This window comes from Pongo abelii, chromosome 19, assembly GCF_028885655.2.
Source record: "Pongo abelii isolate AG06213 chromosome 19, NHGRI_mPonAbe1-v2.0_pri, whole genome shotgun sequence".
Classification (NCBI taxonomy): domain Eukaryota; kingdom Metazoa; phylum Chordata; class Mammalia; order Primates; family Hominidae; genus Pongo; species Pongo abelii.
Genome location: NC_072004.2, coordinates 98,152,811 through 98,176,844, shown reverse-complemented (window position 1 = coordinate 98,176,844; position 24,034 = coordinate 98,152,811). Strand labels below are relative to the sequence as shown.

The 24,034-nt window shown below is 53.0% G+C and overlaps 1 protein-coding gene across 1 annotated transcript; it reads right to left on the bottom strand.

The window, feature by feature from the left end:
- Nucleotides 1-8,544: 8,544 nt before the first annotated feature.
- On the bottom strand, nucleotides 8,545-22,641 carry FN3KRP (fructosamine 3 kinase related protein). The gene is given in 6 exon segments (NM_001132895.2): nucleotides 8,545-9,612; nucleotides 9,840-9,962; nucleotides 13,630-13,712; nucleotides 16,117-16,208; nucleotides 17,496-17,647; nucleotides 22,495-22,641. Coding segments are annotated over 6 exon segments (930 nt in total). The 5' UTR covers nucleotides 22,636-22,641; the 3' UTR covers nucleotides 8,545-9,273.
- Between the last annotated feature and the right edge of the window lie 1,393 nt (nucleotides 22,642-24,034).

Genomic DNA, 24,034 nt, shown 5'->3' with positions numbered 1-24,034 from the left:
GGGGCGGCCTCGGGCGGACTCGCCGCGCGCTCCCCCGCGCGCTCCCTGCGTTCGTCCGGCTTCCCGCTTCCTGAGCCCGGGATTCGGGGGAAGGAGCGGGGAGTCCGCGCAGCTCTTCGCGGGCGCGCTGGGGCTTGAGCTCCTGCAGGGACCCGGTATCCCTGCCCCGCCGCGGACGCAGGTCCGGCCCTCGGACCGGGCGCGGGTCACAGGCCTGGCCGGCTTCCCACACTGCAGACCAGGCCGGCCCGGCGGCCCCCGTGATGACGTGGGGCTTGCGCACGGGGGTGCCAGGTGCCAATCGGAGAGAGAGGCTGACGTGGGGGCTCCGATGGCCCGCGCTGACCCGGCCCACGGTGGGGCCGCTGATTCCAGGACGTCCTGGGAAAGGGACTTGAGACAGGAATGCCCACGCGCGCCCATGCATGCATACACGTGGGTACACACGCGTGCACACGAGTAGGTGCGCACCTGAGCCCCGTCCATGCTGAAGTCATTTGACGTGAGGTTTTTTTATTGTTTGTTTTTTGTGTTTTTAAGAGATGGAGTCTCACTCTGTCTCCCAGGCTGGAGTGCAGTAGCGTGATCTCGGCTCACTGCAACTTCTGCCTCCTGGATTCAAGGGATTCTCCTGCCTCAGCCTCCCGAGTAGCTGGGACTACAGGCGCCGCCACCACGCCCGGCTAATATTTTTGTATGTTTTAGTAGAGACAGGGTTTCACCATGTGAGCCAGGATGGTCTCGATCTCCTGACCTCGTGATCCGCCCGCCTCCGCCTCCCAAACTGCTGGGATTACAGGCGTCAGCCACCGCGCCCAGCCTGCCCAGCTACATTTTGTAGTTTTAGTAGACACGGGTTTTCCCCATGTTGGCCAGGTGACCTGCGTGCCTCAGCCTCCCAAAGTGCTGGGATTACGGCCGTGAACCACTGCGCCCGGCCGTGCATGAGGTTTTAATCAATAAATGTTTTTTTTGGGCCCCAAGAATTGTCTTTTCCCACAGAAATGCAGGGGTCCGGCTGCGGGGAGGGAGCCTTTGGGAGCTGCCTATCCCCGCCGTCCTGCCCACTTGCTCAGCTGGGCTGCGGACATCTGGCACCTCGGCCAGGATCACTGGAACCTGGGCTTAGCAGTCACTGTCAAGCAGGACACGTCCATGTGGCCTCCTGGTGTGGCCTGAGCTTCCCTGAACATGGAGGCCAGGTTCCAAGAGTGAGCACTGGGAGAGCCAGGGCTCCCAGACAGCTGGCAGAAGCAAAGGCCTTTTCTGACCCGGTCTCAGAAGCCACACACCATCATTTCCACCTCCTTCCATTGGTCTCCAAAGCCACAATCAAGGCAGGGGGATCCGCAGCCACCTTTTTTTTTTTTTTTTGAGACAGGGTCTTGCTCTGTCACCCAGGCTGGAGTGCAATCTCGGCTCACTGCAACCTCCACCTCCCGGGTTCAAGCGATTCTCCTACCTCAGCTTCCTGAGTAGCTGGGATTACAGGCACGTGTCATCACGCCCCGCTAATTTTTGTATTTTTAGTAGAGACGGGGTTTCACCATGTTGGCCAGGATGGTCTCAAACTCCTGGCCTCAGGTGATCTGCCTGCCTCAGCTTCCCAATGTGCTGGGATTACAGGTGTGAGCCATGACACCCGGCCAAGCAGCCACCTCGTGACAGGAGTGGCAGGGCTGCCACAGAACAGCAGGTAGGACAGGAGGATGGCTGTGGTGTCTGCAGAAAGGGCATGTGCCAGTCCCTGGCTTTTTCTCATCTGAAGCCCACCCTGCTATTGTATCTTGACAGAAGGTTCATGATAGGCCAACGTGAGCTCTCGTACATCTGTAAATTTCTTTATTCCTAGTTGACAGTTTGGCTGGGTATCAAATTCCAGCTCGGAGATCAGACCGTGTTCTTTAGGAACCGAGAAGGTGCCAGCTCCAGTTTTGATGTTGAGAAGCTTATGGTCATTTTGGTTCTTATTCTTTGTGTAGAAACTGTTCTATCTCTGCAGGCTTTTAGGGTCTTCTCTGTGACACCAGTGAAAAATTCCCCAGGGAGGTGTTAGGGTGAGTCTCCTGTCATCCCCTGAACAGGACTGGTGGGTCCTCCAATCGTGGGACAGCTTTTAGCTCTTTATGGCGTTCTCCCTCTGTTTTCTTGGTTCTCTTTTTTGGAATTCCAACACTGTGGTCTAGAGTCAGTCCTCTCTGTTACCTTCTCAAAGCCCCTTGTAATTTTTCTTCATACAACTCATGAGTCTACAGTCAGATATTAGGCGTCACACAGAGAACCGTACGAGTGCTCAGGTCTCTCAGTGAGAAGAGGTGCCTGAATGAAGAAACAGATATGCAGGCACCAGGCTAGGAAGTCCTCTATGTGGGGGGTTAAGAGCTGTTGAAGATTCAAGGGCAGGGCAGTTAAGTGATCCCAAGTTTCTTAGAGAATTAGTAGTGTAAATTGTATGGTATGCAAATAATACTGTTTTTAAAACGACCTGTATCGGCTGGTTGCAGTGGCTCATGCCTGTAATCCCAGCTCTTTGGGAGGCCGAGGTGGGTAGATCACAAGGTCAGGAGTTCAAGACCAGCCTGGTCAACATGGTGAAACCCAATCTCTACGAAAAATACAAAAAAATTTTAGTCGGGCATGGTGGCACACACCTGTAATCCCAGCTACTTGGGAGGCTGAGGCAGGAGAATTGCTTGAGCCTGGGAGTGGAGGTTGTACTGAGCCAAGATCACGCCACTGCATTCCAGCCTGGGTGACAGAACAAGACTCCGTTGCAAACAAAACAGAACCTGCCCTCTGTCCGGTTTCCCGTTCTGGGAGTGGTACCACCCATCTTTTTCCCCATCCGCCTGGATGTCTTAGCACAGGGCCTGGTCTGCGGTGCTGGTCAGGTCTCGGGGCCACCCATGCTTGTGATCCTACCATCAGCCCAGAGGAGAGGCGTGGACGGAGTAGAGGTGGGATGTGGACCTCAAGCTGGAGGAATCAAGGAGGACCCAAGAAAGGGGCCTGGCACAGACATGGGCAGGGTGTGGGGAGACCACAGGACAGAGCTGAGCCTGGCTACAGAGCCGGTGCCACCCAGGCCTGGGGTGTGGGCTCGATGAAGGAAGTCCGAGAACAATATCCTAACCTCATCCACCCTCCCCATCTCCTCTCGGCTCCCCTGGGCCACCCCAAGCAGAGGCCAGCTGGTTAATGAGTGGTTCAAGCAGAGGTGTGGATGGGTGGAGGTGGGATGTGCAGAAGTGGCACAGGCTTCTGTGAAATACGTGGACGAGCCGGTGGCACTGCTCCCTCTCTCACCACCCTGTCCTGGCCCCTCCATGGCTCCTGGGCCTTTGCCCTTCTCACAATCCTGCTTATCCACTCACAGGAAAGCCCCCCACCAAGGCCTCTCCCTGCCGCCTGGAATTCCCCCTCCAATTTACCCCTTACAGTGCACCCCTACGTCATCTTTCCAAGATACAGGTCTTCCCCACCCCGAGATGGAGTCTTGCTCTGTCTCCAAGTTGGAGTGCAGTGACGCGATCTCGGCTCACTGCAACCTCCGCCTCCCGAGTTTAAGCAATTCTCCTGCCTCAGCCTCCCGAGTAGCTGAGATTGCAGGCGCACATTACCACACCCAGCTAATTTTCATATTTGTGGTAGAGACAGGGTTTTGCCATGTTGGCCAGGCTGGTCTCGAACTCCTGACCTCAGGTAATCCGCCCGCCACGGCCTCCCAAAGTGCTGGGATGACAGGCGTGAGCCACCGCGCCCGGCCGCTTTAGGTGCACTTTCATTAAAAGGATGAAAAGTAAAACGCTTTGGGACAGAAGGCTTGACTTCAGGTATCTAAAGACTCACTTCTGTGGAAAAGCTGACGCCCTGACAGCGTTAGATTAGGTGTTTTGATATAATCCCACTTACAGTAAGAAATAAAAAGTGGAGCCACATTGCCCCCAAGATCCCAAAGATGAGAACTGAGACTCCTGGATGGGAGCTCAGGGCAACCACCATTTCCCTGGACTTCCTCTCCGGAGGTCCTAGCAATGCTCACGGCTGCCCAAAGAGAACAAACCTCTTCCAGCTGTTCCCTTGACCGAGGAGTCTCGGAGCTGTGTCCAGAGCCCATTCCCTCTGTGCTTTCAGATGTCAACACAGCAGCCTGCAAGGACAAAGCACACAGCTGTCCCTTAAAACTATGTCTCCAGGCTGGGCGCAGTGGCTCTAATTCCAGCACTTTGGGAGGCTGAGGTGGGTGGATCACGAGATCAGGAGTTCAAGACCAACCTGGCCAAGATGGTGAAACCTCGTCTCTACTAAAAATACAAAAAAAAAAAATTAGCTGGGCACGGTGGCAGGTGCGTGTAATCCCAGTTACTCGGGAGGCTGAGGCAGGAGAATCGCTTGAACTCGGAGGGTGGAGGTTGCAGTGAGCCGAGATGTCACCGCTGCACTCCCAGATGTCCTGGGTGACAGAGTGAGACTCCACCTCAAAAACAAACAAAAACAAAAAACAAAAAACTATGCCTCCAAATCAGAACCTATCCCCTCCCCCATCTCTTCCAGCTGAGCCAGCCCAGAAAACAGCACAGCTTTGGATGAGAAGTTCATCCTCTGATGACATGTGTATGGTCTCTCATGGACAGAATCGTCCAGAAAAATCAAGTCTGAGTAGATGCAGGGGCATCTATTGTGCCTGAAGCCTATAGGATTTTGATAGCCCTTTATGAAAAAAGTGTGTATATGTATAAATATATAATATGCATATATTAAAATAATACAAAATTAGTATTTTAGAATAAGTATTGCATCAACTTACAAATTTAAAATGCTGACACGGGGACAGACGTGGTAGCTCACACCTGTAATCCCAGAACTTTGGGAGGCCAAGGTGGGTGGATCACTTGAGGTCAGGAGTTCGAGACCAGCCTGACCAACATGGTGAAACCCCATTTCTACTAAAAATATAAAAATTAGCCAGGCATGGTGGCAGGTGCCTGTAATCCCAGCTACTGGGGAGGCTGAGGCAGGATAATCCCTTGAACCTGGGAGGCGGAGACTGCAGTGAGCCGAGATCGTGTCACTGCACTCCAGCCTGGGTGACAGAGTGAGACTATCTAAAAAAAATTAAAATTAAATAAGAAAATAAAAAATAAAAAGCTAACACATACCGCAGCATTGCAAAATCTGAAAACTACCACACTACTGTTTACCATTTCAACACCCCCGAGACACCCCTCCCGATGGTTCCATTTGGCTGTGCTCTCGGCAATGGCCTCTCACAAGGTGCAGCCCTGCAATGTCATCGAGGAAGAGAAGGCCACCGCCTCTGGAGTACCGAACCATCCTTCCCATCAGCCACTCGGGGACGCTCTCGTCACTGGTGATGTTGTGCTGATGCAGAATGACGTCCAGGGCCCCGGGCACCTGATGTGCTGACACGGAAGGATGATGTCCAGGGTCCCGGGCACTTGATATCCTGACAAAGAAGGATGATGTCCAGGGCCCCAGGCACCTGATGTGCTGATACAGAAGGATGATGTCCAGGGTCCCGGGCATCTGATATGCTGACAAAGAAGGATGATGTCAGGGCCCCGGGCACCTGATGCTGTGCTGAGCGAAACGATGATGTCCAGGGCCCCAGGCACCTGATGCTGTGCTGAGCAGAAGGATGATGTCAGGGCCCCGGGCACCTGATGCTGTGCTGAGCAGAAGGATGATGTCAGGGCCTTGAGCACTCAATGCTGTGCTCACACAGAACCATGTCCAGGGCCCCAGGCCCCTTGCAGCACCAGCCCTTCCTTGTGGCTGGCACAGCCCCCGGGAGGACTCTGTCAGGGGAGGGAGTCTGGGTCATCCTCCTTCTTGGGCAGGCCGGCCGTCCTGTCAGCTCCTCCACTGACCAACAACCCAGGGAAGCTGCCTCACACTCTCCAAATGCAGCAGCATCGGAGCCAAAAGCTCTTCACCTTCTCAGGGCTATGGGGTTCTAGGCACTGATAGTTTATGTAAAATACAGGAACAGGAAATGGAGACTCTTCTTTTCCGATTCTCTTTATTTATTTTAGAGATGAGGTCTCACTATGTTGCCCAGGCTGGTCTCAAACTCCTGAGCTCAAGCGATCCTCCCGCCTCGGCCTCCTCCCAAAGTGCTGGGATTGCAGGTGTGAGCCGCACGTCCAGACGTCTCTTCCAATTCCCTAAAGCTGAACGGATCCACATTCCACCGACTGTTTCCTGGCCCGATGGCCATTCTGCCCCTGCGTGACTAACCACAGATAGAAGGAGCCTGGGCTGTGCTTTCCGGACAGTTTCAGTTGTGGACTCATTATCTCTGCGGAAGGCCTCAGGCCTGGCAGCCGCCAAAACCAAAACCCTCCTGGAAATCGACTGCATCGCTCCGTAGGACCTACCCGGTGGGGAGCCAAGCGGCACAGGTGCCGTCGGGATGGAGCTACCCGGTGGGGGGTAGTCGAGCAGCACAGGTGCCGTCGGGATGGACCTACCCGGTGGGGGGTAGTCGAGCGGCACAGGTGCCGTCGGGATGGAGCTACCCGGTGGGGGGTAGTCGAGCGGCACAGGTGCCGTCGGGATGGAGCTACCCGGTGGGGGGTAGTCGAGCGGCACAGGTGCCGTCGGGATGGAGCTACCCGGTGGGGGGTAGTCGAGCGGCACAGGTGCTGTCGGGATGGACCTACCCGGTGGGGGGTAGTCGAGCGGCACAGGTGCTGTCGGGATGGACCTACCCGGTGGGGAGCCCAGCGGCACAGGTGCCGTCGGGATGCAGCTACCCGGTGGGGGGTAGTCGAGCGGCACAGGTGCTGTCGGGATGGACCTACCCGGCGGGGAGCTGAGGGGCACAGGTGCTGTCGGGATGGACCTACCTGGTGGGGAGTTAAGCAGCACATGTGCCATCGGGATGGCGCCGCTTTGGGACGTCCCTTTTCTTGGGAACACTTACCTTCTTCCCAGGGTCAAAGTAACAAGCTGCAGTCCTGGCCAATGGTAGCAGGACCTGTCAGGTTGGAAACTGACCACACTCGCGGTCCTTCCTCACTCCACACAAAAACCAGCATTCTAAAGGAACTCGGTTCTGTTCTGCCTTCTGCTGAGGGGCCCTGACTTACAACAGAAACAAGCAAACAAGACAAGTAATCAATCCATCCCCTTCAGCCCGGTTCATGACACCCTGGGTGACCCCTCAAACACGGGTGTTTGCCAAGTTCACCAAGTGGCTTCTTCCCCCAAAGGTAATTCTACAGCTACTTTCATTCTCCCTTTAACGTCTTCCACAAGGTGAATAAGAATGGCAGCTAGGCTGCACCTCTGGTCAAATATCGCAGTTCTTAGGCTAGTCCTGCTCTTACTTTGAAGCTCTGAGCTATCCTTTTATCCTAACAAAAAGACAAGGTTAAAAAGAGTTTTTTTAAGAAACAATAGTTGGGCCAGGGATGGTGGCTCAGGCCTGTAATCCCAGCACTTTGGGAGGCCGAGGCAGGCAGATTCCTTGAGGCCAGGAGTTCAAGACCAGCCTGGCCAAGATGACAAAATCCCATCTCTACTAGAAATACAAAAATTAGCCAGGTGTGGCGGCACACACCTGTAATCCCAGCTACATCAGGAGGCTGAGGCAGGAGAATCCCTTGAACCCAGGAGGCAGAGGTTGCAGTGAGCTGAGATTGCACCACTATACTCCAGCCTGGGTGACAGAGCAAGACTCCATCTCAAAAAAAAAAAAAGAAAAAACAAACAGTTGGGAGGCTGAGGCGGGTTGATTGCCTGAAGTCAGGAGTTGGAGACCAGCCTGGGCAACATGGTGAAACCCCGTCTCTACTAAAAATACAAAAATTAGCCAGCGTGGTGACACACCGGCTACTCCAGCTACTCGGGAGGCTGAGACATGAGAACTGCTTGAGCCCAAAAGGCGGAGGGCAGAGGTTGCAGGGAGCCAAGATCGCACCATTGCACTCCTCTAGCTTGGAAACAGTGAGACTCTGTCTTAAAAAAAAAAAAAAAAAAAAAGAAAGAAAGAACAGTTGGGTCAGGCATGGTGGCTCAGGCCTGTAATCCCAGCACTCGGGAGGCTGAGGTAGGAGGACTGCTTGAGCTCAGGAGTTCGAGACCAGCCTGGGCAACATGGCAAAACCTCATCTCTACTAAAAATACAAAAATTAGCCGGGTGTGGTGGTGCACACCTGTAGTTCCAGCTACTCGAGAGGCTGAAATGGGAGGACTGCTAGAACCTGGGAGTTTGAGGCTGCAGTGAGCTATGATCACGTGACCGCACTGCAGCTTGGGCAACAGAACAAGACCCTGTCTCTAAAAACAACAACAAAAACACTAGTTGTACCTGTTTGTCACACCATATTACAAAAGTTTTTCAGCAAACAACTAAGATAAATATTGAATTACAATAAACGAGGGAAATATACAATCTTGTACATTATCGAAACCACTGAAAGTTTATTCAAATTTTTGTGCAAAGGATTTATTAGCATCAATGCCATTCATGAAATATTTCTCATTACTACAACACTGAAGGAACGAAAAATATTAGTTCAGCATGTATTTTAATGTTGCAAAGGAATGACAACTCAGCAAGCTTTAGAAAATGGCAGAGGAGATGGGGTAATAACAGAAGCAATGAAGACTCCTGGATTTACCCAAGGACACCCTACGGCCAGCAGCTTGGTCTCTCCCAGAATCAGTTTACAGACTCGCTCAGCCTGCGGCAGGGCCCAGGATCATGCAGGAAAAGGGAATATGCTTGATTTTGGAATTGGTCACTTTAAGACGCTTTTAGTAAGACGGTTTCATGTCTACACCCAAGTCTTGCCAACCAAGAAGCATCAACGTGAACAGCTCAGAGACATTCCTGCACAGGAGAGCAGGGAGGAGGAGGCGGCGGCAAGGTACCTGCGAGCAGCAGTGCCCAGGGGCGCTGGCCACCACCCTACACACCGGATACCCTCCCCCGCACCCACAGGAGTTCACTTACAGTTTCTCCACCTTGCAGCGGCAGTGGGGCTCAGAGTCACCCACACTCCATACATCCCTCTGCTCATACCCTGCCTGTAGCGTGGCTCCATCTACCTACAAATCCCCACAAAGTGGACAACGGTGGGATGACGAAACCTTTCCTCTTAGATATTATATACTTTGCAAGGCCTGGAAATCAGCTACTGCGTTGGTCTTAAGCTACTCCGGCCATGTGAAGAAGCAAGGATCTGCCCGGAAGAGGACTGTGGAGAAACCTCTGCAGCCTCCTTCCAGAGCAAGACCCGCTCACTTGACCAGATTCCTCATGATGTTCAGGGAGGATCCTCTGTACCCCGATCCAAAATGATTCCAGTGGTTCAAGTAGTGAAAGAGCTGATACAACTGAAGGCGCTTCTCGAATCCCGGGGCCTTGGGGATTTTGCTGTGGTAGGCAGAGTAAAAGGAGCTGCTAAAGCCCCCAAACATGCCAGCTATTGCCAGCTCATATTCCGAGTGGCCGTAGAAAGAAGCTGGGTCAAAAATGACCGGCCCAGAGGAATCCTCTGCCACGTTTCCGCCCCAGAGGTCCCCGTGGAGTAAGGCTGGGATGATCTCCAGGTCACGGAACAGGTCAGGGATCTTCAACTGCAGGGAGCAAAATGGAGCCTCAGCAAATTGATCAAAGCGTGCATGAGGGGCGCCACTCCAGGTGCCCGCCCCCAGCCCAGGCAGCAGCGGATAGGACACCGCCGGGCACCCGCTTCCCACCCAGAATCAGACTCAGAGGTGGCCTCACCTGCCTTGGTGCCTCCCCTACCTCAGGCAAGTGGGGCGTGTGGCAGGTGCTGGGCATGCAGTGGGGCCCCGCTCACCTGCAGAGCAGACCAAAGCTGGAGGGCCTCCCTGTCCCCAGACTCCTTCTCCACCATGTCCATCTGGGGCTGAATGCGCTGCCGGGCATAGAACACGACCCAGTCCTCCTGCCAGTCATTCACCTGCACAGTAACAGCAAAAGCACAGTTCACTGGAAAATGCCAGAACCGAGGGAGAGCTCAGCTACCCACAAGCATCTCAAAGTGGAGAGGGCTGCAGGGGCGGTACGTGGGAGGGCTGGCAGTCACAGGAGGCTGAGGAGGGAACCACATCCCGAGGGGAACCGGAGTCTCATGGACATGCTGAGACCTCAGATCCTATCCCAAGAGCAGTGGGAAGCATGGGGATGCTTCAGGACCCACTCTGTAGCCTTCCAAGAATGAAGGCTTCTAGAACATTTTTTTTCTTTTTGAGATAGAGTTTCGCTTTCATCGCCCAGGCTGGAGTGCAGTGGCACGATCTCGGCTCACTGCAACCTCTGCCCCCAGGGTTCAAGCGATTCTCCTGCCTCAGCCTCCCAAGTAGCTGGGATTACAAGCATGCGCCACCACACCCGGCTAATTTTTTTGTATTTTTAGTAGAGACGGGGTTTCACCATGTTGGTCAGGCTGGTCTCAAACTCCTGACCTCAGGTGATCTGCCCGCTTCGGCCTCTCAAAGTGCTGGGATTACAGGTGTAGGCCACCGCGCCCGGCCCTGCTCCCGCTCTCTTTACGTTGTTTTGTAGCAGCTGACGACAGTTCATCAGATGATGCACCAGAACTTCACCCAGTGGTCCTCTGGATTTTCCTTATCATAGTACCAAGAGTGGCGCAGCAAATACCCTTGTGTCTGTGCCATTTTGCATACATGTAAGTATGCCTGTAGTATCAATCCTAAAGGATAATTACTGGGTCAGAGCATAAGTCCATTTAAAATTTTGAAAGGGGGGCCAGGTGCGGTGGCCCATGCCTATAATCCCAGCACTTTGGGAGGCCGAAGCGGGCAGATTGCTTGAGGTCAGGAATTCGAGACCAGCCTGGCCAACATGGTGAAACCTCGTCTCTACTAAAAATACAAAAATTAGCCAGACATGGTGGTGGGCGCCTGTAATCCCAGTCACACAGGAGGCTGAGGCAGGAGAACTGATTGAACCCAGAAGCGGAGGTTGCAGGGAGCCAAGATCGCACCACCACACTCCAGCCTGGGTGACAGCGAGACTCCATTTCAAAAAAAATAAACAAATTTAAAAATTTGAAAGGGGGCTGGGAGTGGTGACCAATATCTGTAATTCCAGCACTTTGCGTGGCTGAGGTGGGAGGATCACTTGAGGCCAGGAGTTTGAGACCAGCCTGGGCAACATAGTGAGACCCCTGTCTCTACAAAAAAATTAAAAAATTAGCCAAGTGTGGTGGTGCATGCCTGTAGTCCCAGCTACATGGGAGGCTGAGGCAGGAGGATAGCTTGAGCCCAGAAAGTTTGAGGCTGCAGTGAGCTATGATCGTGCCACTGCTCTCCAGCCTGGGCAACAGAGTGAGAGTCTATCTTTTAAAATTAAAATTAAAACTAAATTTTAAATTTTTGGCCAGGCACGGTGGCTCATGCCTGTAATCCCAGCACTTTGGGAGGTCGAGGCAGGCAGATCACGAGGCCAGGAGATCAAGACTGTCCTGGCTAACACGGTGGAACTCCATCTCTACTAAAAATACAAAAAAAAAAATTAGCCGGGCATGGTGACGGGCACCTGTAGTCCCAGCTACTCAGGAGGCTGAGGCAGAAGAATGGCGTGAACCTGGGATGCGGAACTTGCAGTGAGCCGAGATTGCACCACTGCACTCCAGCCTGGGCAACAGAGCGAGACTCTGTCTCAAAAAAAAAATTTTTTTTTGATAGGCATTGCCACGTTGCTGTCCGTAAAGATTGTTGCCCCAAGTCACACTCGCATCACAGGGTGCCACGGGGCCTGCTCCCTCGTGCTCTGGCTGACACACGTGCAGCACACTTTTTGGTCTTTACAGGTTCCATATGTAACAAAAGGTATCTGACTGTACTACTTTTTAGTTTTTTACTTTTTACTTTTTATTTTTTTCTTTTTTGAGATGAAGTTTCACTCTTGTCACCCAGGCTCGAGTGCAATGGCGTGATTTCAGCTCACTGCAATCTCCGTCTCCCGGGTTCAAGCGATTCTCCTGCCTCAGCTCCCAGAGTAGCTGGGATTACAGGTGCGCACCACCAAGCCCGGCTAATTTTTGTATTTTTAGTAGAGACAGGATTTCACCATGTTGGTCAGGCTGGTCTCAAACTCCTTATCTCAGGTGATCTGCCCGCCTCAGCCTCCCAAAGTGCTGGGATTACAGGCGTGAGCCATCACGCCCGGTCCAGAACATTTTCTCTTTCTTTTCTCATTTTTGTGAAACAAGGTCTTGCTCCATTACCCAAGCTGGAGTGCAGTGGTGCAATCAGAGCTCACTGCAGCCTTGAATTCCCAAGCTTAAGCAATCCTCCCACCTCAGCCTTCCAAGTGGCTGGAACTACAGGCACGCACCACCACACCCTGCTAATTTTTTGTATTTTTACTAGAGAGAGGGTTTCGCCACGTTGGCCAGGCTGGTCTCGAACTCCTGGGCTCAAGCAATCCTCCCACCTCGGCCTCCCAAAGTGCTGGGATTACAGGCGTGAGCCACCAGGGCTCTTTTATTTAAAAAAAAAAAAAAATTTTTTTTTTGCTGCTAAAGCAACTGGCTAACAGTTCCTCTTAATTTACACTCACGCTGGAGTACTGAGGCCAGAGCTGGCTGACCTGCCTTGACCCCATGGCTCACTTCTGACATCTGTCCAGACAGCCCCTCCCCAGACAGTGATGACAGGAAAAGTCACATGGAGCCCCATGGAGAAGGACCCCAAGAAAGGACATCCAGGTCACAGGTGCTTACCACTCAGGAGGGAAGCAAGACAGACACACAAGACTGGAGTAGCACACGATGCCAACATCATGCATCAGGCACACAGTCATGCGCACACACGCCTGCACACACACGTGTGCACACACGCGTGCGCACACACACGTGCACACATACACAATGCACAAGGCGCCCATGCACCCACACATGCACACACGTGCACGCAGATGTGCATACGTGTGCATGCACACATATGCACATACATACACATATGCACACACACACACGTGCACACACACACTGTGAGTACAGCCACAAGACGAAGGGGTGGAGCTGGCGAAAAACCCCTCGGAGTAGGCAGGACCAGAGGGCGCCACTCCCCGCTCCTAAGCAGGTTTCTGGACAACCTTCAACATTTCCAAGTCTTTCTACTGCCCTCTGCGCCCGCCAGGAAACCCTGGAAAGTTTTCTGGGTTCATCTGTGTCCTCCTCCCGAGGACAGGACAGGAGCCCTGTCCACTGCACACGTGCTGGGCGCCAAGCAGAACTCCCCAGGCGGAAATGCAGAGGGAAGCCACCACAAAATCACACAACCAAAAGTGACAAACCCTTGCCATTCCACCCTCTTTGAGAGTTTAGTATACCTAAAATAAAATATGTGTTAAATTCCCTCATTTTTACCCACCTTGAAATCCAGCTCCTAACCTGCTGGTCCTCCTCGGTTTCTTCATGCTTACCTAGCATATTAGGTGGGTCAATCTCATGTCAACCTCTCAAACATCAGCAAAGAGAAAACGGTGCAAATACTTTTACTAAAGCTCACAAAAAAAGGAAGGGGGTGTGTCCCCCCGACCCCTGTGTCTGAACAGCTGACCTGATTGTGAAATAGAAGCAAACACCGTGCACTCACCTGGGGGAGGTATCCACAGCACGTCACCACGTCAAATCCAAACTGGTCCACAAAGGGCCGCTCCTCCCGCCTGCCTCCTCTCCCTGCAAGCAAAGTGAAAGAAGGAAAATCAGTTCCAGGGATCCCAGCGCCCACTCTCGAAACCGAGTCACCTTCAGACACGACCCCAGCGAGCTCCTACCAGCTTAGGCCCCTGCCAGAGACAAACAGGGCCTGGGTCTCCACCAGCTCACACAACACCCCGAACAGAGCCTGCTCCAGCAGACGTCAGCATCAAAGACACTAGCTGCTCCCGAGCAGCGGCACCAGAGGACACGCACAGGACAGGGAGCCTGCGGGCACCTCTCAGGGGACCTGTCTCACATCCCAACACGCGGGGGTGTGGGGGAAGACCACACTGTGTCAGGAAAAAAAAGAGGATGTTCTTAAAGAGGAAAGACACTTTGGGAGGCTTAGGTGGGCGGATCACCGGAGGTCAGCAGTTTGAGACCAGCCTGCCCAACGTGGTGAAACCCTGTCTCTACTGAACATATAAAAATTAGCTAGGCATGGTGGCAGGCGCCTATAATCCCAGCTACTCGGGAGGTTGAGGCAGGAGAATCACTTGAACCCGGGAGGCAGAGGTTGCAGCGAGCTGAGATCGTTCCATTGCACTCCAGCCTGGGCAACAAGAGTGAAACTCCGTCTCAAAAAAAAAACATAAAAATGGCCGGGCACAGCGGCTCATGCCTGTAATCCCAGCACTTTGGGAGGCCGAGGCAGGTGGATCACCTGAGGTTGGGAATTTGAGACCAGCCTGACCAACATGGAGAAACCCCATCTCTACTGAAAATACAAAATTAGCTGGGCATGGTGGCACATGCCTGTAATCCCAGCTACTCAGAAGGCTGAGGCAGGAGAATCACTTGAATCCAGGAGGCGGCGGTTGCGGTGAGCTGAGATCGCGCCACTGCACTCCAGCCTGGGCAACAAGAGCAAAACTCCGTTTCAAAAAAAAAAACAAAACAAAACATAAAAAACATAAAAAGTAAAAAACAGGCCAGGCGCGGTGGCTCAAGCCTGTAAGCCCAGCACTTTGGGAGGCCGAGGCAGGTGGATCACGAAGTCAGGAAGTCGAGACCATCCTGGCTAGCACAGTGAAACCCCGTCTCTACTAAAAATACAAAATATTAGCCAGGCGTGGTGGCGGGCGCCTGTAGTCCCAGCTACTTAGGAGGCTGAGGCAGGAGAATGGCGTGAACCTGGGAGGCAGAGCTTGCAGTAAGCGGAGATCACGCCACTGCACTCCAGCCTGGGGAACAAAGCAAGACTCTTTCTCAAAAAAATAAAATAAAAATAAATAAATAAAGAGGAAAAAGAATCTGCCCCCAGTCCATCAGAAAGGATGGCTCTCAGTGGCAAACCTGGTGCCATGTGTGTCAGATAAACTATTGTGCTTTGACATAATCTCAGGCAGGGTGCAGTGGCTCATGCCTGTAATCCCAGCACTTTGGGAGGCTGAGGTGGGTGGATCACCTGAGGTCAGGAGATTGAGACCAGCCTGGCCAACATGGTGAAACCCCGTCTCTACTAAAAATACAAAAATTAGCTGGGCGCGGTGGCGTGCACCTCTAATCCCAGCTACTCGGGAGGCTGAGGCAGGAAAATTGCTTGAACCCAGGAGACAGAGGTTGTGGTGAGCCGAGATTGCACCACTGCCCTCCAGCCTGGGGGACAAGAGCGAAACTCCATCTCAAAAAAAAAAAAAAAAAAAAAAAAAAAAGAAATAATCTCACTCCTCTGCAGTCTCCCTAACTCAAGGAAAATCCCAATGGGCTAAACTCCGTAAGACTGGAAGGGACAGGACAGGCGACTTGGGAGGCCTCTCAGTGGATCCTTACCACACAGGCCGCCTGGGGGGATCCGTCATGGACCCTTACAGAACAGACTGTCTAACAGCATGTCTGTGTCTCGTACAGCAGGCCCCTGGTGATCTGTTCCGATCGTCAGCTAATCTCCCCACATTTACCATGTGGGCTGCGCACAGATTCCAAATGTCAGCAGATTAAAATACTGGAAAATTCCCTCGATCCTGACAGCGCGTTACGTTCTGGAAAGGTCAGACATGATGGCTGTAATTCTGAGCCTCAAGTATGACTGTTTTATAGGAACAGACCCTGTGGTTAAAGGTCTTGCTTTTTATAGAAAGCCAGAGAGCCTCTGCTTACACTCTTCTGGGGAACAAGAGGTAAAAGCAACCGTAACACTAGGGGCATCTTGCGTCCAGCAAATGTTTTCATCTTTCAAATGCATTTAGGACACAACAGACACATCACATTCACTGTGTTCAGTGCACTGTGAGATGTGGCTCAACGTCGACATTCCCTTGCTCCGGCATCAGCCCACATCCGACCCTCCCACGGCTGCTGCACGGTCCCCCCTCTGAGCCCACACTGGCTGAACGTCCTCCTCTAGGCGGGAGCACCCATGGCCCATGCAGTGCCATACCCACTGTGCCCGCCTCCTTCAGGAGCATCTCTCCATGCTTCTTGTTATCAAGGTGTAAATCGGCCAGCTGGGCTCCAAGCTTTGCAGCATGACTGTCAAATCAAAGGACAGCAACTAAACAGATGACACACAGAAAGGCAACACACCCACTGCTCAGTCTCAGGGCACATAAAGAGGGTCAAACTTTTTTTTTTTTTTTGAGACGGAGTCTCGCTCTGTCACCCAGGCTGGAGTGCAGTGGCACGATCTCGGCTCACTGCAAGCTCCGCCTCCCAGGTTCAAGCCATTCTCCTGCTCAGCCTCCCGAGTAGCTGGGATTACTGGCGCCTGCCACCACGCCCGGCTGATTTTTTGTATTTTTAGTAGAGGCGGGCTTTCACTGTGTTGGCCGGGCTGGTCTCAAACTCTGACCTCAAGTCATCTGCCCACCTCGGCCTCCCGAAGTGCTGGGATTACAGGCGGGAGTCACCGCACCCGGCTAATAGGTCGGACATTTTGAGGACAGAAAGTCGGTTCTGGTGAAGCAAGAGGGGGATAAAGGTGTTAATTATTTGACAATCTTTGCCAGCCTCATCCAAGTTTGCAAGAGGGTTTTTTTTTTTTTTCTCTTTTTTTGAGACTGAGTCTCGCTCTATTGCCCAGGCTGGAGTGCAGTGGTGCGATCTCAGCTCACTGCAACCTCTGCCTCTGCCTCAGCCTCCCGAGTAGCTGGAATTAGACACGCCGCCACCACATCCAGCTAATTTTTGGATTTTTGGTAGAGATGGGGTTTCACCATGTTGGCCAGGCTGGTCTCAAACTCCTGACCTCAAGTGATCCACCCGCCTCAGCCTCCCGAAGTGTTGGGATTCCAGGCGTGAGCCACCGCGCCCGGCCCGCAGCGGGGCCTTCGGTCAGCATCTCACTTTGGGAGATTCCTCTTGCTTCCGCCCTTGGTTGCAGAGAGTGCCTGCCGTTCATTCTGCAGAACTCACGGTATGTGGAGTCACGGGTTCTTTGCATTACACTCCTCAAAATGATGCCCCCAGTACAAGCTTCAGTCATCAGAGAACCACTTGGTGGAAAAGAAAGCCAGCTGGGGGCTGGTGTGAAGGCGCACCCACTCAGATAACAAAGCCAGCCAGGGGATGGCATGAAGCCAGCTGGGGGGTGGTGTGAACACATACCTGTTCAGATAATAAAGCCAGCCAGGCCAGGGGGTGATGTGAAGACACACCTGCTCAGGTAACAAAGCCGGGGGCGGGGGAAGGGCGGTGCGGTGAAGACACACCTGCTCAGATAATAAAGCCAGCCTGGGGCTGGTGTGGAGATGCACCTATGCACCTGCTCAGATAATAAAGCCACCCTGGGGGGGGCGTGGTGGGGTTGTGAAGACACACCTGCTCAGATGCCTCATGTCCAGGTGCTCCATCACCAGCACGCTCCCGCCACCTGGGGCATCCAGAACCTTGATGGGCTTGGGCACTTTCACCGTGTTTGTTTTCAGGATGGCAGTTAAACTTGCCATCTCACCTTCAAACATTCTTCTGGCCTGTCAGAAAAATACCAGAGGAAGTGGAAATGGAGGCAGGCGAAGTTACTTCCGGAAAGGTTCTGTAGACATGTTTTCCTCTACCATTACAACTTCAAACCAAGACTATCCTGACTGAGGATTCCATATACATGGACAGTGTTTTCAAAGGCAGTTGCCAACAGGGTAGGCTACAGGTTCCGATGCCGTACTGGAAGAAGAGGGCTTGAGCTTTCTAGTGTTGGACTATATTTGTGTGCTATGGTGGAATCGGGAGGTTCTCTGGAGAGAGGAAAGTCGAAGGTACTAATTCCACTAAGATCCGGCAACAGTGGGACTGTGAACATGGGTTACCTGTCAGTGTCCTCAGACAACACCTCAACTGCAGTCCTGTTCCACCTACAGGACACAGACTCACCCGGCCTCTCAGGTGCAGGTGGCACCCTGACTGCCTATGCCAGTGACCTGGGGTCACTTTTCACCTGAATAGACCACCAAGTTCTACGCCACCTCCTACCCAGCACTGGAAACCACCTCATCTTGAGATGCCGTTTCCATCTGACTCCCCGGGACCACAGCGACTCCTCCCTTGGGTCCCCCTGCTCACCGCACAGCAGTGATCCCTGGAGAAGAGGTCAGAGCCAGCGGCTTTTCCTTTCCTCCTGCTACACACACCACTGCCCTGCCCGCTCTCCCATCCTCACCTGGGGCTCCACCCTTACACAGAGACACACAACACACACACAACATATACAGACACACAACACACACAACATACACAGACACACGTACATATGACATACAGACACACCATACACAAACAACACACAGACACACACACACACAACATACACAGCAGTGATCCCTGGAGAAGAGGTCAGAGCCAGCAGCCTTTCCTTTCCTCCTGCTACACACACCACCGCCCTGCCCGCTCTCCCATCCTCACCTGGGGCTCCACCTTTACACACAGAGACACATAACACACACACACAACATACACACAATACACACAACATATAGACACACAACACACAACATACACAGACACACATACATACGACATACAGACACACCATACACACACAACACACAAACACACACACACAACATACACAGCAGTGATCCCTGGAGAAGAGGTCAGAGCCAGCAGCCTTTCCTTTCCTCCTGCTACACACACCACTGCCCTGCCCGCTCTCCCATCCTCACCTGGGGCTCCACCTTTACACACAGAGACACATAACACACACACACAACATACACACAATACACACAACATATAGACACACAACACACAACACACAACATACACAGACACACATACATACGACATACAGACACACCATACACACACAACACACAAACACACACACACAACATACACAGCAGTGATCCCTGGAGAAGAGGTCAGAGCCAGCAGCCTTTCCTTTCCTCCTGCTACACACACCACTGCCCTGCCCGCTCTCCCATCCTCACCTGGGGCTCCACCCTTACACACAGACACACAACACACACAACATACACAGACACACGTACATATGACATACAGACACACCATACACAAACAACACACAGACACACACACACACAACATACACAGCAGTGATCCCTGCAGAAGAGGTCAGGGCCAGCGGCCTTTCCTTTTCTCCTGAGACACACACCACTGCCCTACCCACTCTCTCATCCTCACCTGGGGCTCCATCCTTACACACACACAGACACACAATACATACACACAACATACATACACACATACAACGTACAGACACACAACATACACACAGACACACACACTCTCCTTGTGCTCCTGACTTCCAGCTGTCTTCAGCCTTCTTTCAGTTCTTCAGAGTCCCCACCTCCTCAGCCTCAGAGCCCCACCACAGCTGCCATGTCACCGCTGCTAGAACACTCTTTTTTTTTTTTTTGACACAGAGTCTCGTTCTGTCACCCAGCAGGCTGGAGTGCAGTGGCACAATATCGGCTCACTGCAACCTCCACCTCCTGCGTTCAAGTGATTCTCCTGCCTCAGCCTCCAGAGTAGCTGGGATTATAGGTGCGTGCCACCATGCCCGGCCAATGTTTGTATTTTTATTTGTGTGTGTGTGTGTGTGTGTTTTATTTTGAGACGGAGTTTCACTCTTGTTGCCCAGGCTGGAGTACAATGGCACAATCTCAGCTCACTGCAACCTCTGCCTCCCAGGTTCAAGCAATTCTCCTGCCTTAGCCTTCCCAAGTAGCTGGGATTACAGGCATGTGCCACCATGCCCGGCTAATTTTGTATTTTTAATAGAGATGGGGTTTCTCCATGTTGGTCAGGCTGGTTTCAAACTCCCGACCTCAGGTGATCTGCTCACCTTGGCCTCCCAAAGTGCTGGGATTACAGGCATGAGCCACCGTGTCTAGCCTTTTTTTTTTTTTTTTTTTTTTTTTTTGAGATGGAGTCTCACTCTGCCACCCAGGCTGGAGTGCAGTGGCACGATCTCGGCTCACTGCAAGCTCCGCCTCCCGGATTCACACCATTCTCCTGCCTCAGCCTCCCAAGTAGCTGGGACTACAGGCGCCCGCCACCACACCCAGCTAATTTTTTTGTATTTTTAGTAGAGACAGGGTTTCATCATGTTAGCCAGGATGGTCTCAATCTCCTGATCTCATGATCCACCCACCTTGGCTGCCAAAAGTGCTGGGATTACAGGCGTGAGCCACCGCGCCCAGCATTTTTTTTTTTTTTTAAGACAGAGTCTTGCTCTGTCACCCAGGCTGGAGTGCAATGGCACAATCTCGGCTCACCGCAATATCTACCTCCCGGGTTCAAACAATTCTGCTACCTCAGCCTCCCAAGTAGCTGGAATTACAGGTGTGCGCCACCACATCCAGCTAATTTTTGTATTTTTAGTAGAGATGCGGTTTTGCCATGTTGGCCAGGCTGGTCCCAAACTCCTGACCTCAGGTGATCTGCCCGCCTCGGCCTCCCAAAGTGCTGGAATTATATGCCACTGTAAGCCACTGTGCCTGACCTCCTCTTGATTATTTTTATCTGTCCCTGGCATCCTTGTGTAATTGGTTTTCTCCCATCCTCCTCCCATAAGTTACTCTTTTGTACTACTACACCCCAGCTGATGCTTAATTTTACCTTGGGTCTACTCTTAGCTTTAGTTAAGAGTAGTTAAACTCAGGGCTACATCCAAGTGGATATTTCTGTGGAGGAGCCTTGGCCTCTAGCTGGTTCACAGACCCTCCTTCCTCTCTCTCTGCATTTTGTTTGTAGTACTACCCTTATTTTCTTCTCAAGTAGTACTCTAGTAAAAGTACAGCTAAGACCCAGTTTTCCCTTTATTTTCTAAAGATAATGCTTTGAAAATTCTGCTTACACAGTGCTTATCTTCTTTTTCAGTAACTTTATCTCTCTTAAGGAGTGATGATAATATTTATAAAGTGTTTAGAATGGACTGCGGGCCAGGCGAGGTGGCTCCACGTCTGTAATCCCAGCACTTTGGGAGGCTTGAGGCCAAGAATTTGGGATCAGCCTAGGCAACATAGTGAAACCCTGTGTCTACAAAAAATTTAAAAATTAGCCAGGCATGGGCCGGGCGCAGTGGCTCACACCTGTAATCCCAGCACTCTGGGAGGCCAAGGCGGGCGGATCACCTGAGGTCAGGAGTTCAAGACCAGCCTAGTCAACATGGTGAAACCCCATCTCTACTAAAAATACAAAAATTAGCTACGTGCACGCTTGTCCAGATACTTGGGAGGCTGAGGCAGGAGAATCACTTGAACCAGGGAGGCAGAGGTTGAGAGATTGCACCATTGCTCTCCAGCCTGGGTGACAGGGCAAGACTCCATCTCAAAAAAAAAAAAAAAAAAAAAAGGACAAGGACAAACAGTTGACGGATTCCTAGAAAAGCCACATACAGGATGACCCGTAGCTGATCTCTCCAGAACAAAGGTTTGAAGGGGAGTCTCGAGAGAACATCCATGTTCCAGAATAAGATGATCCCACATCATGGAAGGTGAGATTCAATTCTGGGAATTAAATGTAAATCACTACGAGAATGATTTTTTATTTTGAGACAGAGTCTCGCTCTGTTGCCCAGGCTGGAGTGCAGTGGTGCGATCTCGGCTCACTGCAACCTCTGCCTCCTGGGTTCAAGCGATTCTCCTGCCTCAGCCTCCCTAGTAGCTGGGATTACAGGCGCCCACCACCACGCCCAGCTAATTTTTGTATTTTCAATAGAGATGGGGGTTTCACCTTGTTGGCCAGGCTGGTCTCGAACTCCTGACTTCGTGATCCACCCACCTCGGTCTCCCAAAGTGCTGCGATTACAGGCGTGAGCCACCGCGCCCGGCCCAAGAATGATTCTAACAGAAGGACAGAGCATGCCAGGGTGTGGTGAGGCGCAGCAGCTGGCCTGGGGGCAGCACCTTCGCCCGTTTCACAACGCACTGACCGAGGCTCACGGGGGACGGACACCTCCAGAGCCACTTAAGCTGAGGACTTAACCAGCTTCCCCGGCTAGAACGACCCCACTTAACAAGCACCGCAGGGCAGGAACCCCGGGAGCAAGACTGCAGCAGCCAGACCCGCCCCATTTCACGCAGCGCCCCCGAGAGAAAGTTCACGGAGAACAGCAGGTGAAGGGCGGCCGCGGTTCCTGCTCCGGACAGTTCCCCGCAGGTGCAAACTCCTCCGGACGCTTCCACCGCCCCCGTTCACTGTTCACCGCTCGCCCCGCGTAAAGGGTTCCCCCCAAGGGGCGGCGGCGGCAGTTCCGGGAGAGCCACCCCCCGCCTCCGGCAGGAGAAGCCCAGGCCTCGCCCCGCGCCCCTCTCCGGAAGGAGAACGGTCCCCCGGCCCGCCCGACCCGCGGCCTGACCTCCGCCTTGGGGTTCACTTTCACGAACACTCGTCCTTGGTCCGTGTCGTAGCTCCGGCCCTGGCTGATACACCCGCCCCCCGAGTGGCCCGTGGCCCTGACAAAGCCGCAGCCCAGCTCGCGCTTCAGCAGCTCCTCCATGTTCCCGCCGCAGCCGCGGACCCGCCCCGGCCTGGCAGAGACGCGAGAGACGGCGGCCGAGCAGGCAGACATGAGTCCGCGCGGGGATTGGGCGGGGGCGGATGGGGGCGGGGCCCGGCCGCAGAGACAAGCGCTAGGATTGGGTGAAAAGCGGGAAGGGGCGGGGTCTTACCGCAGAGACGAGCACAGGGATTGGGTGGCGGGAGGGGGGCGTGGCCTCATAGATGAGCGCGGGGGATTGAGGGGCGGGAAAGGGAGGGGCCGGGAGGTAGGTAGGCGCGGGGGATTGGGTGGGGATGAGGTGACGTCAGGGGGCGGGGCCTGACCGACCCGACCCGGACGGTTTGGGTTCAACTCTCCTGCACAAAACAAGTGGAAATGCTGATGGAAATAGTTAGAATATATTTTCTAAACAGCTGACCCAATAGCAAGGGACATCAGCCCAAGGTCTGGGTGCCGGGAGCCCAGAATGTTAAGACTGCTTTTGCCCGGGCGTTTGCTGAACCGGAGGAACAGAGCTCCTGATGTGGGGAGTGGCGGGCGCGCTCGGGGTGCACGTGCAACGGAGACACCTCCCCTGAACCTGGGGCCCAGAGGCTAACAGCTAACAGTGGCCCTGCTGTTACGGCCAGTGTCAGGTGCCAGCTGGGCTGGACCAGGAATTCCTAGAAACCTGGCAAGGCATAGATTTGGGGTGGGTCGTGCTGAGGGCCACACCATCGGCTTCCCCGCTTCTGAGGCCTTCAGACCTGGGCTGAGCCCGGCTACCCGAGTCCCGGGGTCTCCCCCTCACAGACTTCTCGGCCTCCGTAATTGCAAACGCCAGCTCCCCCAGTCCATCTCCTGTCCTGGATCTACGTCTATATCCTACTGGATCCGTCTCTCTGGAGAACCCTAATATAGCTGTCAACACAAGGATGAACTAACTACAAGACGGCCTGAATAGGAACTCTCCCAGGGGACGAAGAGGTTTCAGCCTTCAGCAAAGGATGGTTCATAGAAACCGTTCGCATAGTCGGGCCTTCCAGGGATCGCAACCCTAATTAATATTACCTGCAGTAAACAAAAAATTCAAGTATAGATTTTAGTCTAGAGCAAATAGGAACTGTCGCTTCCCTGGACATTGGGAGAATCAAACACGAATCCTCTCCTGAGGCCAAGCGCGGTGGCTCACGCCTGTAATCCCAGCACTTTGGGAGGCTGAGGCGGGCGGATCACTTTATAACTATCTATTAAATGGTACATATCTGTGTGTTCACGCACTTTTCTGTGTGTATACCGCATTTCACAATTTTAAAAAGCAAAAAAGATTAGTGGGGCGTGGTGGCGGGCGCCTGTAATCCCGGATACTCGGGAGTCTGAGGCAGGAGAATCGCTTGAACCCGGGAGGCGGAGGTTG